Here is a 23,697-nt window from a genome sequence, read left to right on the forward strand (position 1 = left end):
ATACTTGGAATGGCAGGAAGAGCTCCCACCGGGCTCTTCCTTGCATGTTGGGAACCCAAAGGCTCAGCCACAGCTGAAACCTTGGGACCAGAAGGAAAAGACCCCATTGGGTCTTTTCTAGGAAGCCAGTAACTAAAAGTCCAGCCACAGCTGAAGAAAGAGCCCCCCCTGGAGTCTTCCTTGGAAGCTGGTAGCCCAAAGGCCCAGTCACTAATTGTAGTTGCTAATAAGTGTAATAATATTAAACCGTTGTAAAATGGCTATCAAACCCCAAAAGACTATGCTAGCCTAACTGTATTTACAGACGCACAAAGCTAACCTCCCTTTTCACAGCGTAACTATATATATATATGTAGATATATATACAGTAAATGGCAATCATCAGATTGATAAAGTCAGAGTTATAACGAATGGCGCTGGAAATTTAAACAAGCCAGACATTCGATAATTTAACTACAGTTATGAAATAAGGGATGTCATAGGCAACACTGGTTAAGCTTAAAATGAATCTAATTTTATGAATCAATTAAGAAATTATTATCTAACTAAATCCTTGGAAAGACTGATAACCAAGACCCAACCGTGAATAAAAGGATATGCAAGAAAGCTCACAGCATCGATCGAACTGTTGTTAAACCCAACAATCAAATAAGAAACACGCAATTACTCAACTGCAGACGCTTTTAAAGTAAACCGTGCTTTTTATTAATAAATCCTGAAATTGATTACTTAGGCATTGTTCTTCTCAGTTCACTAAATTAGGATAACTAGGTATAGATATGAAACCAACGAAACAGCGAATGGAGGTTCACGGTTATTGAAGCACTGGTAGGCTGGCAGTCTCAACTGGGAAGTTAGTTCCTTTTTATGATCCCACACATGACGTCGTAATGACGTCATTCATAGCAGACAAATTTCTTTGGTATTTACTTTATATTGGATTCCCTGTTCTAGCCTTACACAGGAAAGTCCTTTTGAGACCACACATCACTGTAACCCCCAATAATCGGTCTTCAGTATATATATATATATATATATATATATATATATATATATATATATATATATATATATATATAAAATTGATAACTGTTTTCTCCAAAAAATTCATATGGGCCTTTTAGCTGTAATTTACCTTTTTATCATTATTATTATTATTATTATTATTATTATTATTATTATTATTAATTGCTAAGCTATAACCGTAGTTGGAAAAGCAGAATGCTATAAGCCCAGGGTCCCCAATATATATATACATACATACTTTATATATATATATATATATATATATATATATATATATATATATATATATATATATATATATATATATATATATATATATATATATATATATATATATATATACACACATATAATATATATATATTTGATTATGTTCAGTTCTCCAGTTCTGCATGTCCCTCTGGTAGAGGGTAAGGGAGTAGTCATACTCTGGTGAAAGGGGGTTCTTTGTGCACACATAAATATTTAGCCCACATTTTTGGCAGGTTACGTATACTAGTAAGGACATAATTATCATATTTAGGATTATTTACCGGTGGTGAGCCCTTAACCTCAAATTATAAAAATATCTCTCTCCCCCCCACACATATATGATACACGTATCAAATGTGCATGCATGAAAAATACTGTCTAACATATATTCTCATCTGTCTACTTTTTTTTTTTTTAGCAAATTTTATGCTTTTGGCCTATTTTGTTATTGTCCCCTGGCACTTTGCATCTTGCAACATAGTCATGACATCCATCTTATGCTTTTGGCCTATTTTGTTATTGTCCCCTGGCACTTTGCATCTTGCAACATAATCATGACATCCATCTATCCATATACCAAGGCACTTCCCCCTTTTTAGGGGGTTAGCCAACATCAAGCAAATGAAAAAAAGGGGACCTTTCCTCTCTATGCTCTCCCCAGCCTGACGAAGGACCCAACATAAAGATTGTAAACATGTAAACAAGCAGACAAAGAAATGAGAACAACATACCTTAGAGAGACTTTCAGCAAACGTTTACTTATGAATACCATACTATACTGTTATATTATATAAGGAAAACATAAATTATTCATCAGAAAATCAGAGAAAATAGTGGAACTATATGGAAACTAGATTAAATAGCTTTCTCTGTAGTTTTCGAAGAAAAAGTAATTAAACAGGTACCCAGGTCAGAAAAAAAAAGGTGCCTGTGAGACCGGACTTGCTTACATAAATATTTGAAAAGGAATTTTTACTAATTGAACAAATTTTTATTAAAATAAAACCATTTGAAACATGAAATATAAACCTTCTCGCTGCCAAAAAATCCGATAATCTCAATTTCCAATATTCCAACCCAAGCGTTGTCATCTGTGCTTCTTAAGGAAAGTGCTGATGAATTTTTTTCCTTTCATAAATTTTGTTCTTATTAGTAAATTTTATTGCTAATGTGTTTTATTTTTATTTCTACAGGATTACAGTTTGTATACATGGAAGTTATCAATCAAAAAGAACGTTACACGTGTCAGCTGTGTATGAATAAAGGTACAGCTTCTGCAATTCTTAAAGATGAGATGTTTGAGCATTTAACATCAAAATTTCACAATAAGAGATATTTTGTAAGTTTACCTTTTGTATCAGATTACTGTACTTCGCGTGTCGTGAGACGCACTCTATTTTCCTTGAAAAAATGCCCCCAAAAAATCACCCTATGTCTTAACACTAAGATACAGTTGTATAGAGGAGTTTGACCATCCTCAGACACCTCAGCAATGACATACAAATACTCACACTCACTAGATATAAATTACAGTATTAGCTTACAATTATCATTGATATGTAATAGATAGATTTATTTTGAATGCACTTTCTTTAATAAACGAAGGTTACAAGATATTTTTGTTTTGGTGGTCAGTCGGCTGATGACTTGCCAATGCCATATACATACAAACTTGCCAACTATTGGTATCCGAACAGTTGTTTACGCAGTATTTATCTATTTTCTCACATTTTGTTGATATTTTGTTATACATACATACATATACCAAGGCACTTCCCCCAATTTTGGGGGGTAGCCAACATCAACAAAGAAACAAAAACAAAAAGGGGACCTCTACTCTCTACGTTCCTCCCAGCCTAACAAGGGACTCAACCGAGTTCAGCTGGTACAGCTAGGGTGTCACGGCCCACCCTCCCACATTATCCACCACAGGTGAAGCTTCATAATGCTGAATCCCCTACTGCTGCTACCTCCGCGGTCATCTAAGGCATCGGAGGCAGCAGCAGGGCCTACCGGAACTGCGTCACAATCGCTCGCCATTCATTCCTATTTCTAGCATGCTCTCTTGCCTCGCTCACATCTATTCTCCTATCACCCAGAGCTTCCTTCACTCAATCCATCCACCCACCCAAACCTTGGCCTTCCTCTCGTACTTCTCCCATCAACTTCATCACCTTCTTTAGCAGACAGCCATTTTCCATTCTCTCAACATGGCCAAACCACCTCAACACATTCATATCCACTCTAGCTGCTAACTCATTTCTTACACCCGTTCTCACCCTCACCACTTCGTTCCTAACCCTATCTACTCGAGATACACCAGCCATACTCCTTAGACACTTCATCTCAAACACATTCAATTTCTGTCTCTCCGTCACTTTCATTCCCCACAACTCCGATCCATACATCACAGTTGGTACAATCACTTTCTCATACAGAACTCTCTTTACATTCATGCCCAACCCTCTATTTTTTTACTACTCCCTTAGCTGCCCCCAACACTTTGAAATCTTCATTCACACTCTGACGTACATCTGCTTCCACTCCACCATTTGCTGCAACAAAAAAACCCAAGTACTTAACCTGATCCACCTCCTCAAGTAACTCTCCATTCAACATGACATTCAACCTTGCACCACCTTCCCTTCTCGTGCATCTCATAACCTTACTCTTACCCACATTAACTCTCAACTTCCTTCTCTCACACACTCTTCCAAATTCTGTCACTAATCGTCCAAGCTTCTCTTCTGTGTCTGCAACCAGTACAGTATCATCCGCAAACAAAAACTGATTTACCTCCCATTCATGGTCATTCTCGTCTACCAGTTTTAATCCTCGTCCAAGCACTCGAGCATTCACCTCTCTCACCACTCCATCAACATACAAGATAAACAACCACGGCGACATCACACATCCCTGTCTCAGCCCCACTCTCACCGGAAACCAATCACTCACTTCATTTCCTATCCTAACACATGCTTTACTACCTTTGTAGAAACTTTTCACTGCTTGCAACAACCTTCCACCAACTCCATAATCTCATCACATTCCACATTGCTTCCCTATCAACTCTATCATACGCTTTCTCTAGATCCATAAACGCAACATACACCTCCTTACCTTTTGCTAAATATTTCTCGCATATCTGCGTAACTGTAAAAATCTGATTCACACAACCCCTACCTCTTCTAAAACCACCCTGTATTTCTAAGATTGCATTCTCTGTTTTATCCTTGATCCTATTAATTATTACTCTACCGTACACTTTTCCAACTACGCTTAACAAACTAATACCTCTTGAATTACAACACTCATGCACATCTCCCTTACCCTTATATAGTGGTACAATACATGCACAAACCCAATCTACTGGTACCATTGACAACACAAAACACATATTAAACAATCTCACCAACCATTCAAGTACAGTCACACCCCCCTCCTTCAACATCTCAGCTCTCACACCATCCATACCAGATGCTTTTCCTACTCTCCTTTCATCTAGTACTCTCCTCACTTCATCTATTGTAATCTCTCTCTCATTCTCATCTTCCATCACTGGCACCTCAACACCTGCAACAGCAATTATATCTGCCTCCCTATTATCCTCAACATTCAGTAAACTTTCAAAATACTCCGCCCATCTTTTCCTTGCCTCCTCTCCTTTTAACAACCTTCCATTTCCATCTTTCACCACTCCATGATGTTTGTTATAAAGCAATATTTTGGTTATAACTTTGTTTCCTGAATTCTGAAATAATACAGACAGATTCTGGTTTTTATTAGGGTTTAAATCATATTTTGTTCATTGATTATTTTTTTTTTTCATTTACAGGATTTAAAATTCTTCCCAGAGGTAACACCCCATGATTCTGTTTCTAAATTCAGAAAACTAGAAGAATTTGAAGGAAGAATACACAATACAATTATTGACTTTAGTGAGTTTCTGTTAATACCTTCTTTTTCCTACTTCTTAAAATTGGTTTTTCTTTATCATTATATACAGTTTGCTTTTAGATTTGTAGATATTGAAAGTAAAGTAAAAAAATTATTGGAACATTAACATCTGAAAATATTAATTTTAAGTCATTTTAGTTTTGTTCTGCTACTTAAATTAGGAGTAATCTTTTACAATAATATTAGATTTATACTAACCCATTACAGTTCCAGAATATATCCTGTCCATGTGTGCCTTACGATTATCAGATACTTTTCTCTTTTAAAACAAGATGATTATGTAGTTTAGGTCCAATGCCTCTGCCTGTGGTCCTTTATATGGGATTACAAATTAAAAAATAACATGACCTTGTTCATACGTAGATGTAAAACATCGCCCTTTATGCAAAAGCTGGACAGCCATTGAATCGTTCAACAGGCTGTTAAGCAACAGATGGGAGGGAAGACCAGGAGCCCTGCCCCCTTACCTGTCTAAATCGCTTAACTTATGTTTTCGACCGCATCAAGTGTATACTTGGCGTTACTCCACTTCTCAGAGACCCTTAATGACCACACCATGATGTTGAATAAACTAACATTGTCACAGTACAGTAGTAACTTACATCTAAAAGCAAAGGGGACCTAATATCCTTTCGTACTATGCCAAGTAGCCATGGCAAATTACCTTGGGGTGCAAGTCTTGCTGTCTCTTAGTGCTAGAATGTTACTTCCTTTACTAAAGGCGAGTTTTTATTGAAGGGGAAGAAAATTGGAAAATTTTTAAGATTTTAAAATTTTGCAGGTAAATATCGATTAAACCAAGCTTCTGGAGAAGAAGCAATATCAACATCAGGTGAGTAAAGAAAAAAAAATAAATCATGAAATTTTTGTTATTTTATATAAGAATGCAGTACAGTACTTTGGAAAAAGAACCAACCCAGTTTCTAGATAATGAAAATGAAATGCACCAAACAAGTGGAGCAGTTTTTTTGGTGGGATTTGGTGACAAATACCTCAATGTTTGGTAGGTTTATAATGGATCTTAAAGCAAGATTCTTCCCAACCTCAAAAACTACCGTATGTTTCCGCGTGTAAGAAGACCCTATACAGTATTCCAAAATTTAACCATTAAAAATGGGGGGTCGTCTTATACTACCATTATTAAAATCACACCTTGAATTCTATGTTTGGTTTATCAGTAGGCTAGCCTAGGTTGAGGTGCGATAACCACCGACACACTTGAAATGATTTACAATAATATATAAATGTATAATGAAAGTAATGAAACAATTTTTACCGTATATATTATTGGCATATCTACAAAAAGGGCATAAATGATAAATTCGAGGAATAATTCCAACTTTGAACCATACGAGCACAGCTGAGAAAATGTAAACATCGACTATTGGTTGCGTTGTTAGCAACTTTTTCTCTCGCTAACCTTTCTGTAATTTTAATGCTAGTGTTAATTACGATAGTAATAACATATAGGATATCATATTATTTATGTTTAAAATTTATCATTTTTAGCTGTAAATAACAATTTGGATTACAAACGGTACAATCTTTATTTCTCAATAAAAAATACGGTACATTACAGTATTGCATTTAAAACCTAAAACTTTGTAAAACTTTATTTCCAATAAATATTAAACATCAAACCTGCGACATGTATAAATCTAACACCACTAAAACTCCTCACAGTTATCACTGTTTCGAAAAGCTGTTTGAACATATCACGAGATTTATCATGTGCGCCATCATCGTAAGGATTCCAGCCCGGTTCCGGTGAGTCAACTTTAGCTTCGTCGTCGTACAATAAATCGTCTTCACTGCCATCCATGGCTTTTGAGATCCCGTATTTTTAGAATTATTTTATGACATTTTCCACCTTTACATTATCCTATGGTTTTATAACAAACTTGCAAAGAACATCAAAGAACATAAAAGAAGAAGAAGAAAGAGGAGGAGCGGGCATTTCGTACGTGAGCAGCTGATGAGCGTAAACAAAACAATGCAGGCTAGGTGACGCGTGTTCTAGGAAAACAATAAAGGATTTGTTTTGTTATTTCATTTATTTTTAATTTATAAGGATACAGTAAGTAATATCATCATCTTTACACAACCTATATTTCATAAGATATCTTGTGTTGCAAAAGCTAGCCTAGGTTATACACATGGTTTTATGATTGAGGAGTCGTCTTATACTACCGATATAAGATAAATTCATAAAAATTTGCTCAAATTTTTTACCTCTTCTTATATGAAGGTCGCCTTATACGCGGAAATATACGGTAGTTATAAATTTTCTCTCTCCCTTATAAGCTTTCCATAATGGTGTCATTTTTTTCATCACTGTCAGTTGCTGAGCGACGTCGTCACCTCCAGTATTTTTGTTTGAAGTTTGTATTATAGTCCATTTCTTTTAGCGAGACAGATTTGTACCGACTCAGCGGTGCCCTTTTAGCTCAGAAAAGTTTGCTGATAGCTGATTGGTTAGAATTATCTTGTCCAACCAATCAGCGATCAGGAAACTTTTCTGAGCTAAAAGGGCACCGCTGTGAGTCGGTGTAAATCTGTTTCGCTAAAAGAAATGGACTATAGTGGCATTTACTTCAAGATTAACTAATCATGTCTTCTACTTTTCAAATAGGATTGTCCCAAACGTTCAGTTAATTAGACTGCTATTTAAAGACAAAGATCTATTCTTATGCAGTATGTGTTGAGAATATTCTGATTATTCTGTAAAAACTGGCAGAATATATCAAGTTAGCATCTAAACATTTCAAACCGAATGAGGAGTCCTATGTTATGGTAGAAATTGATCTAAAATCAGAGTTTATTGCTATTATAGAACAGTTCCAGTTTTATGATGTCCACTGTTTCTGATTTCTTTAATTTTGAAAGGCTCCTTATCAGATTGAGAGAGGCTGCCTTACTCAGATGAGTATATTTCAGTAATATTTTATTGATGATTAATATTTTGCACCTCATTCAAAGTGCTCCAGAGAATTGGCGGATCCTTTATCATAAGCTTCAATACCTGCTGTTTCCCTCCCTTTATCTGCAGCCAAAATTTTCACCAAAGGCTTCATTTTACCAGACTTCGAGCTCTTGTTAGACACAATCGGAATTTGAGATAGAAGAACGAGTGAGGACAGCAGTTGCATCACCCAGTTCCATTACCTACTGTTTCTGAACCAAGCATTTATGACTAACCTTAATGAGTCTTAATTGGTAGTACATTCTATTGAATTACCCCTCTATTCTCAAATGAATTAGCCAACTTCATTCCATAACCAAACAACTCATAGACTACAGCTTATAGTTATTCTTTGTGATGAAAAACTTGATTCAAGTAATGAACTTAATGTTAATCGAGAAAAATTTTATGAATGAATTATTGTATGAAATAGGTAGTAGGTTGGCCAGGGCATTAGCCACCCATTGAGATACTGCTGCTAGAGAGCTAATGAGTCCTTTGACTGGCCAGTCAGTACTACATTGAATCCCTCTCTCTAGTTACAGCCCATTTTTCCTTTGCCTAACTCATACACGGAATAGTCTTGCATATTCTTTCCAGATTTGCCTCAGTCCTCATACACCTGACAACACTGAGATTACCAAACCATTCTTCTTCTTTACTCAAGGTGTTCAGTACGGCAATGTAATGGTTTAGCAGCTACTTTCCTGTTGGTAAGGATAAAAGAGACGTTAGCTAATAGGAGCAGGACACTCCAAAATCAAATCATTGTTCTCTAGTCTTGGGTAGTGCCATAGCCTCTGTACCATGATCTTCCATTGCCTTGGGTTAGAGTTCTCCTGCTTGAGAATAAACTTGGGCACACTATTCTGTCTTATTTCTCTTACTCCTGTTTTTTTTTAAATTTTTTTATAGTATGAAGTTTATTTATTTGCTTATTTCCTACCCTTACAGGGCTATTTTTCCCTATTGGAGCCCTTGCGCTTATAGCATCCTCATTTTCCATTCAGGGTTGTAGCCTGGCTTGTAGTAATGGTAATAATAATTCTTGTAAATAACATTGAATCCATGAGAATCATCCCCATTATATTATCGTATTGGTTAGTTATTCTCTGAATTGGGTTTTGTTTGGAAAATGAAAAATTTACTACCTGTACATTACTCTCCAGGTGTTCAACTTGAGAAGTTTTTCCAAACACCTTGTTCTTGACTTTCTCGGTTCTAAAGTCCTCCTTTGGATCCATGAAACTTTGATAAAGGCTTGGAAATTCATCTACTTGATGTTCTACCTTTGGACTTTGATTAATTGGTTTGATAAGAACAAACTTGGGTAATTTTGTATATTATTACATCGTGTGACTACGCACAAGAAATATATGATATCCTATAGCAAATAACGAGATTTAACCGATTTTGGTGACCATTTCAATCGCAAACAAACAGATCAACCAATTCGGTTAGTTATAAGTTGACGAATTGGTTGATGTTATTACGGATGAAATGAATGAGAAAACCAGTTAAATCACGATATCTACTATAGGAAATCATATATTTCCTGTACGAAATCACACAATGAAATACAATACAAATGAACCATATAAATATTAACACTGTGGACAATATATACTGAGTTAAAATATATAAACAACAGATGAAGGGGACGATAACATTAGCAACGTTACCAATGGTTGACAGAACTACCAACGATGACGAATGGTACACAGTGTTACCAACGGCACGATGACATTACTAGAGGTAGAAATAAATGTTTCCATACGTAAACTAAATAATACTTCCATAAAACTATTACACAATAAATAAAGAGTACCAAAAGGCCACAGAACCTAACAAACCCACCTAACCTTGCCTAGAAGTACCCCGGTCACAAAACACATATAATAAGAATGGGGGAATGACTTACCTTGATACACAATACTACCAACGGAGACGAATGGTACACAGAACTACCAACGACACGATGGCATTACTAGAGCTAGAACTGCTAAATATCTCCTCAGATATATTCAATAATTTCTCCATATAAGTGGTACGAAATATATAAAAAGTACAGAAAGGCCACAGAACCTAACAAACCCACCTAACCTTGCCTAGAAGTACCCCGGTCACAAAACACGAATAATGACTATTGAGGAATGACTTACTTTTATGAAGGAAACGTCGAAACTTGCTGGACTCGGAAGGAAGAGACTGACGGATTAACTTCTATGACTGGGATTAAGTAAATGGTCAACATAACCTGAATTATCACCAAAATCACCATGGAATTGAGCCACTGCTTTTAGATACGGAATGCTGCAACCGGTACAAGTTTCTATAATATGTTCCATCTCAAAATACGAGAAAAAAAACGCACTAGTAACGAAGGACGAGTAACTAGGTCAAAGGTTAAAACGGGAAAGGCAGGGGAACAATGGGTCGGAAAACAGCGCATACAGAGATAAAGGAAGGGGGGGGTGTAGGGAGATATCTGAATAGGCCTAGAGTGATGATTGGTTAAGGGAAAAACAACGAACAAAAGAGAAAACATGAATGAACTAAATACGGAAAGTAGACGAAAGAAAAGTTTTATAAGACACAGAGGAGAGAAAAGGAACTAACCAACAAAAATAAATACAAACAATATAGGAAGATAAAATGGAATGAACATTAAATAATAGTGAATGGGAATATAAAATGAGGAGATCATACCGAGAATTAACTGGATAAAAAAAATAGTCCAGGGTAAGTATTTATGTGAAACCGGGAAGGGATAAAGAAATAACCCAACAAATAAAACCAATAAAGGAAGGAAAAATGGAATGAATGATAAATAATATTGAATGGGAATAAAAAATGAGAAAATAACACTAATAAAAAGAGTAAAAGGGGGAGTGGAAACTCCTGCGCAGGGGGCGGGGGCATATTATTATTATTATTATTACTATCCAAGCTACAACCCTAGTTGGAAAAGCAAGATGCTATAAGCCCAGGGGCTCCAACAGGGAAAAATAGCCCAGTGAGGAAAGGAAATAAATAAATGAAGAGAACAAATTAACAATAAATCATTCTAAAAAACAGTAACAACGTCAAAACAGACATGTCACATATAAACTATTAACAGCATCAAAAACAAATATGTCATAAATAAACTATAAAAAGACTCATGTCCGCCTGGTCAACAAAAAAGCATTTGCTCCAACTTTGAACTTTTGAAGTTCTACTGATTCAACCACCCGATTAGGAAGATCATTCCACAACTTGGTAACAGCTGGAATAAAACTTCTAGAGTACTGCGTAGTATTGAGCCTCGTGATGGAGAAGGCCTGGCTATTAGAATTAACTGCCTGCCTAGTATTACGAACAGGATAGAATTGTCCAGGGAGATCTGAATGTAAAGGATGGTCAGAGTTATGAAAAATCTTATGCAACATGCATAATGAACTAATTGAACGACGGTGCCAGAGATTAATATCTAGATCAGGAATAAGAAATTTAATAGACCGTAAGTTTCTGTCTAACAAATTAAGATGAGAATCAGCAGCTGAAGACCAAACAGGAGAACAATACTCAAAACAAGGTAGAATGAAAGAATTAAAACACTTCTTCAGAATAGATTGATCACCAAAAATCTTGAAAGACTTTCTCAATAAGCCTATTTTTTGTGCAATTGAAGAAGACAGAGACCTTATATGTTTCTCAAAAGTAAATTTACTGTCGAGAATCACACCTAAAATTTTGAAAGAGTCATACATATTTAAAGAAACATTATCAATACTGAGATCCGGATGTTGAGGAGCCACCGTCTTTGACCTACTTACAATCATACTTTGAGTTTTGTTAGGATTCAACTTCATACCCCATAATTTGCACCATGCACTAATTCTAGCTAAATCTCTATTAAGGGATTCACCAACCCTAGATCTACATTCAGGGGATGGAATTGATGCAAAGAGAGTAGCATCATCTGCATATGCAACAAGCTTGTTTTCTAGGCCAGATCGGAAACTGATGAAACGAACGTACGAACAAATGGGAAAGGAAATAACAAAACAAATAAACCCAATATAGGAAGGTAAAATGGAATGTATGATAAATTATATTGAATGGGAATATAAAATGAGAAAATAATACGGTAATAAAAAGAGTAATAATGGAGAGAAACGAAGGACGGAAGGTGGGGCGAACGAACAAACGAACAAATGGGTGCTAATGTTAGCATGAAACGCTAACATTTGATCTACATCAGGTATGGAATGCTAACATTTAAACTACATCAGGCGTTGGCAGCACTGGTTACTGTATTACTACAAGAAATAACCTTTGAAACGGCTCCTCCCAAATATATCCAGGTATACTGATTTGTCTTTTCCTACGGTTATAATAAATACCAGAAAGAAATGTATAGAGAAGAAAAGGACTGAATTACGGTTATATATCGATTCCCCAGTATGTTTTCCCCACCCAAAACCCCGAGTTCCCACTGGGGGTCCCCCATTATCGGCGGATATAGATGTATATATATTTCTGTAACTATTCATTTGCGACGGGAACGAGTGTTATTTTCGAAGGGAGCGTAATTTTTCCTATAAGAAAAAGTAGTTGGAATACTAGGATACATTGAGATGTAATAATATACAATGAAACCCAAACTTGATTTTATATAACATAGAAAAACATTTACATCTCTAACCCCTTGAGATAATCCAATTTTTAATTTGAGAAAAAAAATTAAGGACAATAGCTAATGTCTACTGATGGGTTAAGGACAAGTATGAGTTACCAGTCACCCTTAGCTGCTGTTTCTTCCATCTCCAAAAGTAAACAATTTACTATTTTGCAAATATTCACACTACTGGTGAGGATTCTATTGATTTTTTATTTAATGTTGAAATGTTTTTTTTTATATGAACAATTTTAGTACAGTATTTGGTTTCTTAATTTAATTACCTTCTTTTCAGCCCAAGAGTTGGAAAAGAAACCAGAACCTGTATTCAAGTGAGTACATACATTGTGATGCTAGTTGTTTAAAATGCCACTATGAATATTGCATTTGTTTCTTTGTATGGTATTAGTTTTAGGCCTTAGTTTATTGGTGATCCAGAATAAACTTAAGTTTTGTAGCCTCTAATGAAACTTTTTTTTAAATTGTGTATGGAGAGGACAATATTTTATATATCAAGCTGTAAACCACCACTTTAACAAATGTTTATTTTAATATGTGAGACATTTAATGGATATCCAACAATGGATGGTGGATTGGTGAGGCTTTATGTACTTGAAGAAACACCTCATTCACAGCAGAAAATATATTTTTGTCATTCATATAGGTGGTTTTTCATCTGGTATGGTTTTGAATTAGTTTGCCCATTCTATTGACTTACTGCTATGAAAACAACTTGAAAATTTCAGGATTTGGCATGAGACTGCAACTCATTCTAATCCAAGGGATCAAATTTTGACAATTGATCCTTATAATAGGATACAGATTTTGAAATATTTCTTTGCTTCAAAGTTCACCTCTCATTTAACAACAAATCCTTTAGGAGAGCCATTTGAGAATCTACAAATATGACTCATTAGTTCTTTTTAAAATAATACTGTATATGATAATAATGCTGTGAATTTCTATTCTTCCTGTTGCTGTCATCCAGAATTATTTATCACCAATTTCTAAAGTTCACTGTAGATATATGTCCAAATAAACCAAGATAGCCGGGCAAACTGGGTTTTCACCCATCATTTCCAAAATATATCTTGAATATTTTGATTGATCATTTTTGTAAGTGATAAAAGATTAGATAGGACCATGGATTAGATAGGACTATGGCTGCTTAAAGGTAGCAAGAGTATACATAGTTTGAAATTATTACAGTTGAAATTTCATATTTCCATTACTCGAATGTTATCCATAATTAGGCTTTTATCTCAGATATATAGTTCTTCCTCCTCATTCATGGATTTGCTAACCCAGGTTAACTTTTTGCAGGAACAAAATAGGCACCATTGTTATTGTTCATATTAAGGGGACCTTCCACCATGTAGAGGTAGTCGTTGACTTACAACTGAGATAGGGACCAAGAAATGGGTCGTAACTCAATCTAGCCATATGTCAAACTTAAAATGTTTGATCCTCTCTCATCAGAGAGAGAGAGAGAGAGAGAGAGAGAGAGAGAGTGAGAGAGTGTGTGTGTGTGAGCTACTCTCGTCACAATCAGGGAGAGCTGGTTGCTTCAATTCGTCTCTTTTCAGCCATAATAGGATTTTGGAGATAGGCGTTGTCATCTGAAGAGAAGGTTGGAAACAGGCTCTATCAGACTTTTGGTCTTCTCTGCTTCTTATCTCGTCAAGACGTGGTTCCCAACTGTTTCGGACATAGTTCCTCTCTTGTCCTATGTCCTGTCTTATCTCCTCTGGACAATCTCTTTTTGAAGTTCATAAATCCATGTATGGGCAGGGCTAATTACAATGGGCAGTCGTCATTTCCATATAGAGTTTTTTGACAATGCTACGTCATGATTGGTTTCCTCAAAAACGCCAACTTAGATCACACCATGGAAACTTCTGTAACAAATTTCTGATGCAATCTGGATCACGTGTTAAGCTATAACAAAAGCGTGGCACATGTCCACCCATGATAACATTTTCCATAAACAAGGATATCCAGGCTCGTTTTCTTAAAATATGCTGATTCCACTGATTAATGCGATGAGCTATTTGCCCAAACACGACAGTTCCTTTATCACGGCAGGCACTTTTCGTCGAGGCTCGGTTTGTTTCCAGAATACGGACAACAATGAAGGGATGACAGCTTTGACTAAAAAATTCAGTTAAATCTCATCTCGCTGCTCACACTTTGGGAATAAATAAGTTTCCCTGTTTTAATAACATATTCCTTCAATAGCATTGCATCTGTCCATGACAGGGAGAATGGCCATGAATGTTTACAACCCATTATTTTTAAGTGACCATATATTTCAGGCATCATATCCTTACAGGAAATGGCTCTTTCATGACTGTACGTCTTTCGACAGAAACTTAGCTTATCCCCCAAAGATCCTTTTTTCCTGTTGTAACGAGGTGGATAGAAGTCAGTCCTTTCACACCTTCAGGTCCAAGTGTATAAACATCCCAGGATTTTAAACCAGCCAGCTTGGTTACAGGGATTTCTCCCTCCAAACGATAAGTCTCCTATTAATGGATGAAGGTTTGTATAAATGTAGGAACAAATTAAAAAAAATTTTAAGTAATATATGTTTTCCCAACTATAGAATTCTAAGTTCTTTGAGTTGTAATTCCTGCCACAACCTCCCCACAAGTCCTGTGTGAAAGTCAAAGTATTGCTGGCGAGGGTGGCGGCACCTGCCACAAACTACCGATGCCTTGATATAAAATTTAACAGCAAGAGTTTCAGCTACACTGAAATCATACTCCTGTTAAAGGATTCAAGTTTATATAATTAGGAAAAATACAAATTACTTTATAAAAGTTTATGTTTATTTTTAGGTATATTTACAGAAGCATGAGTAAATGAATAGATGTACATTTGTTCCTTTTTATTCTGTATTTTATTGGAAACTGTAAAATTCTTTCTACTGGATTATTGTGTTTTCTATAGGAGTACCAGAGATCACCAAAGTATTGTAAACAAGATAGATAAAGCATCTGAGACCAATGTTTTGGTATACAGCGTAAAAGACCTAACAAAGGATATTCATAATCTTGCTCTTGTAAGTATATTTATTTTTTTGTCAACATTTGTTATTATTTTTAGTTTTAGTTTGAATGTGAGGGTTCAAAATGTATCCAGGAATATAAATAAAACAAATTAGTATGATGAGAGATGTGTTAGTAGTGTATAAATGGAATAATGAAAATATTTTTAAGATAAGTAACACTCATAAATAAGTAAAGAAAGTATGGAGGTTAAGTCAGTTAGAATAGGGAAAAAGGTTTTGCAGAGTTTTACAAGGAAGGAGGGAAGAAAATGAGAGACAAAGGAAGGGGGAGAGATAACACCTGATAAAATAGATGGGTAAAAATTTTATGCAAGATTTTTATATGAGGAAAAATTGTTCAGGAGGGATTAATGTTACAGAAAAAAATTAACAAACAATAGTAAAGTGTTGCCTACATGAAGATGGGGTCTAACAATGAAATGCTAAGATCACTGCCAGGTGCATTTTTGTATTTAAAGAACTTATGATCTTAATAATTAAGGTGACAAGAGAGGGTGATCGTAGAAGTTACAGAAGAAGCAGGACAAAAATCAGTAGGAATTTAGGTAAATAATTCATATGATAAATTAGAAAGAGAAAATTTCATGCAACCCCAAGAGTTAGAATTGTATGGAAAATATTATCAATTATTGTCAATTACTGTGCTGCAGGCAGTATAATTGATTTGGAGTGTTACTAAATGCAAAATTTGAAATTTTTTGTGTCATGGACTGATGTCCATTATAGGAGATAAGTTTGAAATTTACTTGTTGGGTAACTGGAATACATATTTGTTCCGTAACCGAAATACAAACCACGCAATTTACATTAAGTTTACCTTTTAGCGTAGCTGAAATGGCGAGCCATTAGAATTTAACGAGGGTGTATTACCCTCGCGCTAGTTAGCGGGGGTGTAGGGGAGTGGTAGCTAGCTACCCCTCCCCCCCCCCCCCGCCCTCACACACCAGTGAAGCTCACTTTCACTTTTGGCTCGGACTGGGACAGACGTCTCTGTCTTTGTCCTCGCTTGGCAGCCATTGTTTGTTTTGTCTTTACTTAATCACTTATTTTTCTTTTACTCAATATATATGTAAACATTTTTTCATGTTTGTATATATATTTGAGTATAGAAATAAGTAAGTTTCCTTTTCAGAGTTGTGTGTGTAGTGTATGATATCTCCGTGAAACCCTCGGCAGTTTAGGCCACCCCAGTGTAATTTTATGGGTTGCGATCGAGTTTGACTTCGGTCTTTCTCTCTCTCTCTCTCTTGAGGTCGTTCACCCTTTTACTGCGTTACTACGCCTTTTGTAGCTTCCTTCCCGCGTGGGGCGGTTGCTACGCCGTATCTTTTTGTCTCAATTAGTTTATGAATCTAATTGTATTTGTTAATTTTTCAGCTTTATAGAACGATTCCTTTCGGGGTTTTCGTTCTTTCTTTAGTGTTCATTCATTTTAAATTACATAATTATAATTGTTATAATTCTGTTTTGGTTACAGCTCTCCTTCCGTGAGTGTAAGTGGTTGTGAGGGCACGTGCCTGTTGTGTAATTCTTGTTTTCCTTTCCCTCGGGATTCCTCTTCGGAGCCTTCCCGGGGGAATGAATGTGTACTAATGATTTTTTTTTTTTTTTTTTCACAGTTACCGATCTAGTTCGTTTCTGTAATATGGCAACGGTGTGAGCTGTCTTGTTGAGGCCTGGGGATTCGGCTGTTGCTGCCTCCCCTTTGGATTTTCGTCAGGGGCGTGTCTCCTTCTACTGGAAGTACTCCCGTGACTATTGACAGCTCTCCAGTTCATATTAGAACTGTCAGGAGGCTCGCCTCCTTGTGTGGGTAACTTTCCTTCCGAGGGAAGTTTTTCCTGTCCAGGCTTGAGTTTTTCTCCTTTTGGGGGATTCTTCTCTTACCTTTTTTTCGTGCGACCATGCTCTTGGTGCTGAGCGGTCGCACCTGCAGTTTCGCTCAAGGGGCTGGGCAACTGCAGGAGCCCCTCTTCGGAGGATTGCTCCTTTTAGGTCACTGGCTGACCAGTCTCTTCTACGAAGTGTTTCTCTTTCGTTCGCGAGAGAGCACACTCATAGAGACTCCTCTTCGGAGGATTCTTCTGCTGCTGTTGCTGTTGGCCTCCTTCGTCGTAAGGCTCACCGTCCGCCTCGTCGTAAGGGCCTCCCACCTCCCTATAAGGGTGCTAAGAGGCACCTTTTTGAATCTCCGTATGCAGCCTACAACTTCTTCTTCTTGATCTTCCGCCCCTGGTGCAGGCAACGGTGTTCCCGACGGACAACGGTCTTCCGACGGACATCAGTCTCCCAGCGGACAGACAACGGTCTTCCGACGGACATCAGTCTCCCGACGGACAACGATCCCTTCGGGGCAAAGGGTTGCCTCCCACGGGGGTTCTTCCCTTGCGTGTCAGGGTTCCCCTGTGCACCCTTCTGCTGTGTTCTCTCCTGCTCAGTGTTAGCGCACAGGCGCTCTCCTGCTCCTGCTCAGTGTTAGCGACAGGCGCTCTCCTGCTCATAAGCGCTTTCCTGATCGCCAGCTCTCTCCTGTTCGTCAGCGCTCTCATGATGATCATCTCTGCTGTTCCTGTTGGTTCCTGTTACGCGCCCTGTGCGCCCACGTTCGCCCTCGCGATCTAGAACTTCGGTTCAGGTCTGGGCAAGGACTCTTCTTCTACGCGCAGGCTTCCACGCGTTGTCTTCTGCTCGCCAGTGATCACCAGCTCGCCAGCGATCATCAGCTCGCCAGCGACCTTAGACGCGTCAACGTTCACCTGCTCGTCAGCGATCTCCTACGCGTCAAGGATCGCCATCGATCTGCCACGCGTGTCAGTTCCCCTGAACACCATCAGTAGCGATCTATCTCGCCTGCGGTGGACCACGATCTCCGGTAGCTGAGTCTTGCCGTAGATCTTACTCCTGCTCGCCAGCTCTCACCTTTTCCTCTGTCCTTCTGTACGCCAGCTTTCTTCAATTGCCACGCACCAATGGTCGCCAACGGTTTTCTGACCGTCTAGGATAGCCTGATTAACAGCATGCTTCAGCACTCACCTTCCTGATGCACCTGCGCGCCTTCTGTTAGCGCGATGCGCGCTAACCATCACTAGTCTCTCTCGCGTTGCCAATCGCCTACGCGCCTGCGCGATTCTTCACCTGCGCGCAAGCGTTTTGTTAACGCACCACCGTTCGCCAACGCGCCGTCGCTTGCCGACGCGCCATCGCTTGCCAACACGCCTTCACTCTCCTACGGGCTATCTCTCGCCAGAGCACGCCATCGCTCGCCAGAAAGCGCCATCGCTCGTCAACGCGCCATCGCCCGCCTACATGTCATCGATCTCCCGACCACCTGCGCTCACCCGCGCGCCCACGTGCCTGCGCGGCCACACGCCCACGTGCCCACGCGACCACGTGCCTGCTCGCCTACGCTCATGCACGACCGCGCACATGCTCTCCAATGTTCGTCCACGCGCGAACCAACGGTATTCCGTCGCGCGGACGGACGGTGTTCCGTCGCGCGGACGGACGGTGTTCCGTCGCGCGGACGGACGGTGTTCCGTCGCGCGGACGGACGGTGTTCCGTCGCGCGGACGGACGGTGTTCCGTCGCGCGGACGGACGGAGTTCCGTCGCGCGGACGGAAGGCGATCCGTCGCGCGGACGGACGGCGATCCGTCGCGCGGACGGACGGCGTTCCGTCGCGCGGACGGACGGCGTTCCGTCGCGCGGACGGACGGCGTTCCGTCGCGCGGACGGACGGCGTTCCGTCGCGCGGACGGACGGCGTTCCGTCGCGCGGACGGACGGCGTTCCGTCGCGCGGACGGACGGCGTTCCGTCGCGCGCACCGACGGCGTTCCGTCGCGCGCACCGACGGCGTTCCGTCGCGCGGACCGACGGCGTTCCGTCGCGCGGACCGACGGCGTTCCGTCGCGCGGACCGACGGCGTTCCGTCGCGCGGACCGACGGCGTTCCGTCGCGCGGACCGACGGTGTTCTGTCGCGGTGTTCCGTCGCGCGGACCGACGGTGTTCCGTCGCGCGGACCGACGGTGTTCCGTCGCGCGGACCGACGGTGTTCCGTCGCGCGGACCGACGGTGTTCCGTCGCGCGGACCGACGGTGTTCCGTCGCGCGGACCAACGGTGTTCCGTCGCGCGGACCGACGGTGTTCCGTCGCGCGGACCGACAGTGTTCCGTCGCTTTGTTCCGTTGCGCGGACCGACGGTGTTCCGTCGCGCGGACTGACGGTGTTCCGTCGCGCGAACGTCGGCTTAATTCTTGCAGTATCCATTGCTCGCCTATGGGTTATCGCTCGCGGACCACCAGCTCTCGCCCTTCCTACCACGCTCGCCCTCCTTCTGCGCTCCTTCGCTCACCTTCGTTTGCGTTCCTGCATGCCCGCGCATGGGCGCTTCCACGTTAGCCTACGCACAAATCATTGATTTACCATCGCGCGAGCGCCAGGGCGATTGCGACCGCGATTCCCATTGGGGTTTCACAGCATGGCCAGCCTGGCGAGTTCTGGACCGTATTTCCAGAACACGGCCTCACCCCGTAAACGCAGAGCATGGCACATGCAAGAATAAGAAGAATCTTCAGGGAGGTATGAGCAACATTCTTCTTTCCAGAACCTGGGTTAGCCCTTCCCCGTCATTCCCTGGAAGGGTTTTTGGCGGGGGGCTTTCCGTTTGAGATTTCTCCATCGGGCAAGGGGTGACTGTTTACCCCTTCCTCTTCTCCATCTCGTGAAAGGGGCTTACCAGGTCATTATCCTCCACGGTTACGACCCAAGGTTTTGTTCAAGGAAGCTACAGGAAGGTCATGGGTACTTTCCTCCTCTCGGGCTCAGGCACCTTGGCGTTTCGTCGTCAAGTATCGAACTTGTGGGCAAGCTCGATGTTGGACCATCTGGACGCAATGACCAAGGGCTTCCTTTCGGGTGTCTCATCCGTGGATGTCGACAACCTCAGACACCGTTACATCCTTGAAAAGAGTTTGTTTGTGCCCAAGGAAGTCGACTTCCGTTTTCACTCCTCCAAGGCGCTTTCTTCCAGACCCTGCAGGGCTCCAGCGCCTCTTTCTTTCTGCCACGTCGGCCTAAGTTATCGGACCGGCTACGACAACTGAGACAAGGTGTCCAATTGCAGTTCCCTCCTGTCAGGAACAGATGGCACGGGAGGCTCTCCCGGGAGCGACATAGTCCTAAAGGGAGCGGCAGAGTTCACGAACTCTAGGATTGGCACCCCCCCCCCCTTGTAGGTTTCACACTGGGAGGATGCCTAAGGTTACTCATCCAGATGACAGCTTCCCAATGCCCATTCCTGCACGATCTCTGTGATCAGCCAAGGATATCGCGCATGCCATCTCTGTCAGCGAATTCAGTGTCTCTGAACCTCTATGCCATAGGGTCGGCAAGAGTTTGCCCGTTTGGGCAGAATGATCCATGCCTTAGGAGAAGGTCCTCCATAGGATCATCGACGGCTTCAGCCCCGGCTTCTTCAGTCGATCCTTTCTTGTAAAGAAGTATCTGAGACGGGAATTCCGTAGTCGACCTCTCAGCCCTGATCAAGTTTGTCAAACAAACTTCGTCCAGCATGGAACAGCAGAATCGATCAGACTGGTAACGAGGCGACAGGACTCCTTAGGCCCTGGATCGGAAGGACGGGTACTTTCAGTTCCATTCCATCCATCTTCCAGGAAGCTCGTAGAATTCAGCCTAGACTACAGGTATTCCTGCGTAGGATGCAGTGTGGCAATCCTGCCGTGGCATCGCAGGTTTTTTTCCCCAGAGAACTCTCCCTGCTTTCCTCATGGCCGCTCAGGTGCAGGCTTCCGCCTCCTTCGCCTTTTGGAGGTCTGGTCAACTCCGGTAGGCTCGGGTTCGACCTTCTTTAGTGCCGGGACAAGCTTCCGGATGCTTACCATGAGTGGGGGTTCATGGTATTTTGCTAGGAGCCTTCTCTTCTTCTGACTCAACATCTGGAGTATCTAGCCATGATATTGAATCAATGGCCTTACCACGTTGGAAACCCTGCTTCTCGTCCGTCCAGCGAGGTTAAGCAACGTCGGTTCTGGTCGGTACTTGGATGGGTGACCCCCTGGGGACGCCAGATTCTGTTGCCACCTCCACCGAGCCTTCCCTTCAGTTGACTGTGGCAAGGCTGAGGAGAGTCGCAGTACCTGTTCTCAGTCAAGCAGAGCTTTTAGCCCTACCTTGGAACATTTCCTAGTTCTCTTTTCCTCATTGTCCCATCTATAGTTCCGAACGGTCTCCTCAGGATAAGTTCCATGTGGGGCGGCCCAAGTTCCAGTGGTTTCAAAGCAATGATTAACCGGACGTTCTGGCCCCTATGGGACCAGCGGAACGATTAGACCTGCAATGGGTGTTGACCTATGGAACCTCTTGATGGGAGTGGATATTCTCGTCCTTTCCCCACATTATTTATGCTGTTCTCGGACTCGTCAAAGAAAAGGGGGGGGGGGGGCATGTTCCGGTCAGGACCTGAAGGATACCTCTCCATCATTCAGGTAGGCTTAGGGGCCATAGTCTGTCCCCTCTACAGATCCTACAGCTCCTGCCGAGTCGCTCCGTGCGCGTCGACTTCATGGTTCTGGCGTGTTCTAACCAGCAGGGGACGCATTTTCACACCTTTGCGTCTTGCAGTAGAGATACCGAGATGATTTGAGATCCTCTCAATACCACGATCGGCTCTCTCATTCCGGGCAGAGGAATGTTCTCTCCGACTATCCGAGCAGAGCCTCGTAGAGAGAGTGTACCTGGGGGTCTTTGGCCTTGAGTAACCAGCAAGTCCTGGTCTGGGGGACCTGATCGCGACAGCTTGGAACCTCAAGCTTCCGCTGTTCTTCCCCCCAGTCTCAGACCCCGAGACTCTGGCAAGATGCATTCCGGTGATGGTGGGACAACATCGACGCCTGCGTCTTCCCTCCTTTGTTGTCTGTTGAGAATGAGTCTCAACAAGACCAGGTTGTCTGTCAACCTTTCAATGGCCCTGAGAGCTCCACTGGGACTATGCGCAGAACAGTTTCCAGACCCTCTGCTTCCCCTGACGGAACTCCCGGGAGAGCTTCTCCCACGGTACAGGCTACTCAAAGAACCACACTGCAACATCTTTCACGAGCCGGGGCGTCGCTTCGGCTTCATGCCTGGAGACACTACGCCTCCTCCTCAAGAAGAGACAACCCGCTACAGTCGCGGGACGTAGGTCGCGTCATCTGTGATAGTCATCCGCAGGGGTCTTCCAGCCGAAGTGGAGAGTCTTCGGTGGTTGGTGTCGTGGGAGATATACCTCTTCTCCAGCATTAACGATCTAATTGCCTTTCGGCGGGAGGAAACTCCTTTCCTCTCTCGGCAATGAAGCCTGTCGCTCAGCCTTTCCCTGACCTTCAGGCTTAAAGGAATAACTTTTTCCTTCCCGCTGGACCTTTCCTCGCTCATGCGAAGCTGCGAACGTCCCTGCCTTAGTCGGAGTGAGACCTCCAACTTGGAGCATGGCTCGGACTTTTTAGTCCCTTAAGAGATCTTCTCAAGACCCTTTACGTCAGTCCTCTGATCGCATTCCGTCTTGGTGCTCCTGCTCACTCTGGCCGCGGCCAGTGTGTAAGCAATCTTCTGGGTCTCGTACGACTCCGCCCTTTCTAAGGAATGGGGGAAGGTAACATTCAGGTTCGCTCCTGAGTTGTTGGCTAGACTCAGAATCTTGGGGTCCCGGCCCTTCGGTCCAATTCCTTCAAGATTTCGAGTCACCATTCTGTATCTGATGTCCCAAA

The 23,697-nt window shown here is 41.4% G+C and overlaps 1 protein-coding gene across 5 annotated transcripts in view; it reads left to right on the forward strand.

Moving 5' to 3' along the window:
- LOC137651222 (uncharacterized) overlaps positions 1–23,697 on the forward strand; it is a 171,221-nt gene that overhangs the window by 107,075 nt on the left and 40,449 nt on the right. For 4 of the 5 annotated variants that reach the window (XM_068384418.1, XM_068384419.1, XM_068384417.1 and 1 more), the window contains exons 7-11: positions 2,472–2,617; positions 5,114–5,216; positions 6,017–6,067; positions 13,156–13,192; positions 15,813–15,924. In XM_068384418.1, the coding sequence (XP_068240519.1) occupies positions 2,472–2,617; positions 5,114–5,216; positions 6,017–6,067; positions 13,156–13,192; positions 15,813–15,924 (449 nt within the window). The remainder of the gene's footprint in view (positions 1–2,471; positions 2,618–5,113; positions 5,217–6,016; positions 6,068–13,155; positions 13,193–15,812; positions 15,925–23,697) is intronic. The other variant, XM_068384420.1, reaches the window with a different exon arrangement.

The sequence above is a fragment of the Palaemon carinicauda genome, chromosome 12 (genome assembly GCF_036898095.1).
Source record: "Palaemon carinicauda isolate YSFRI2023 chromosome 12, ASM3689809v2, whole genome shotgun sequence".
Taxonomy (NCBI): Eukaryota; Metazoa; Arthropoda; class Malacostraca; order Decapoda; family Palaemonidae; genus Palaemon; species Palaemon carinicauda.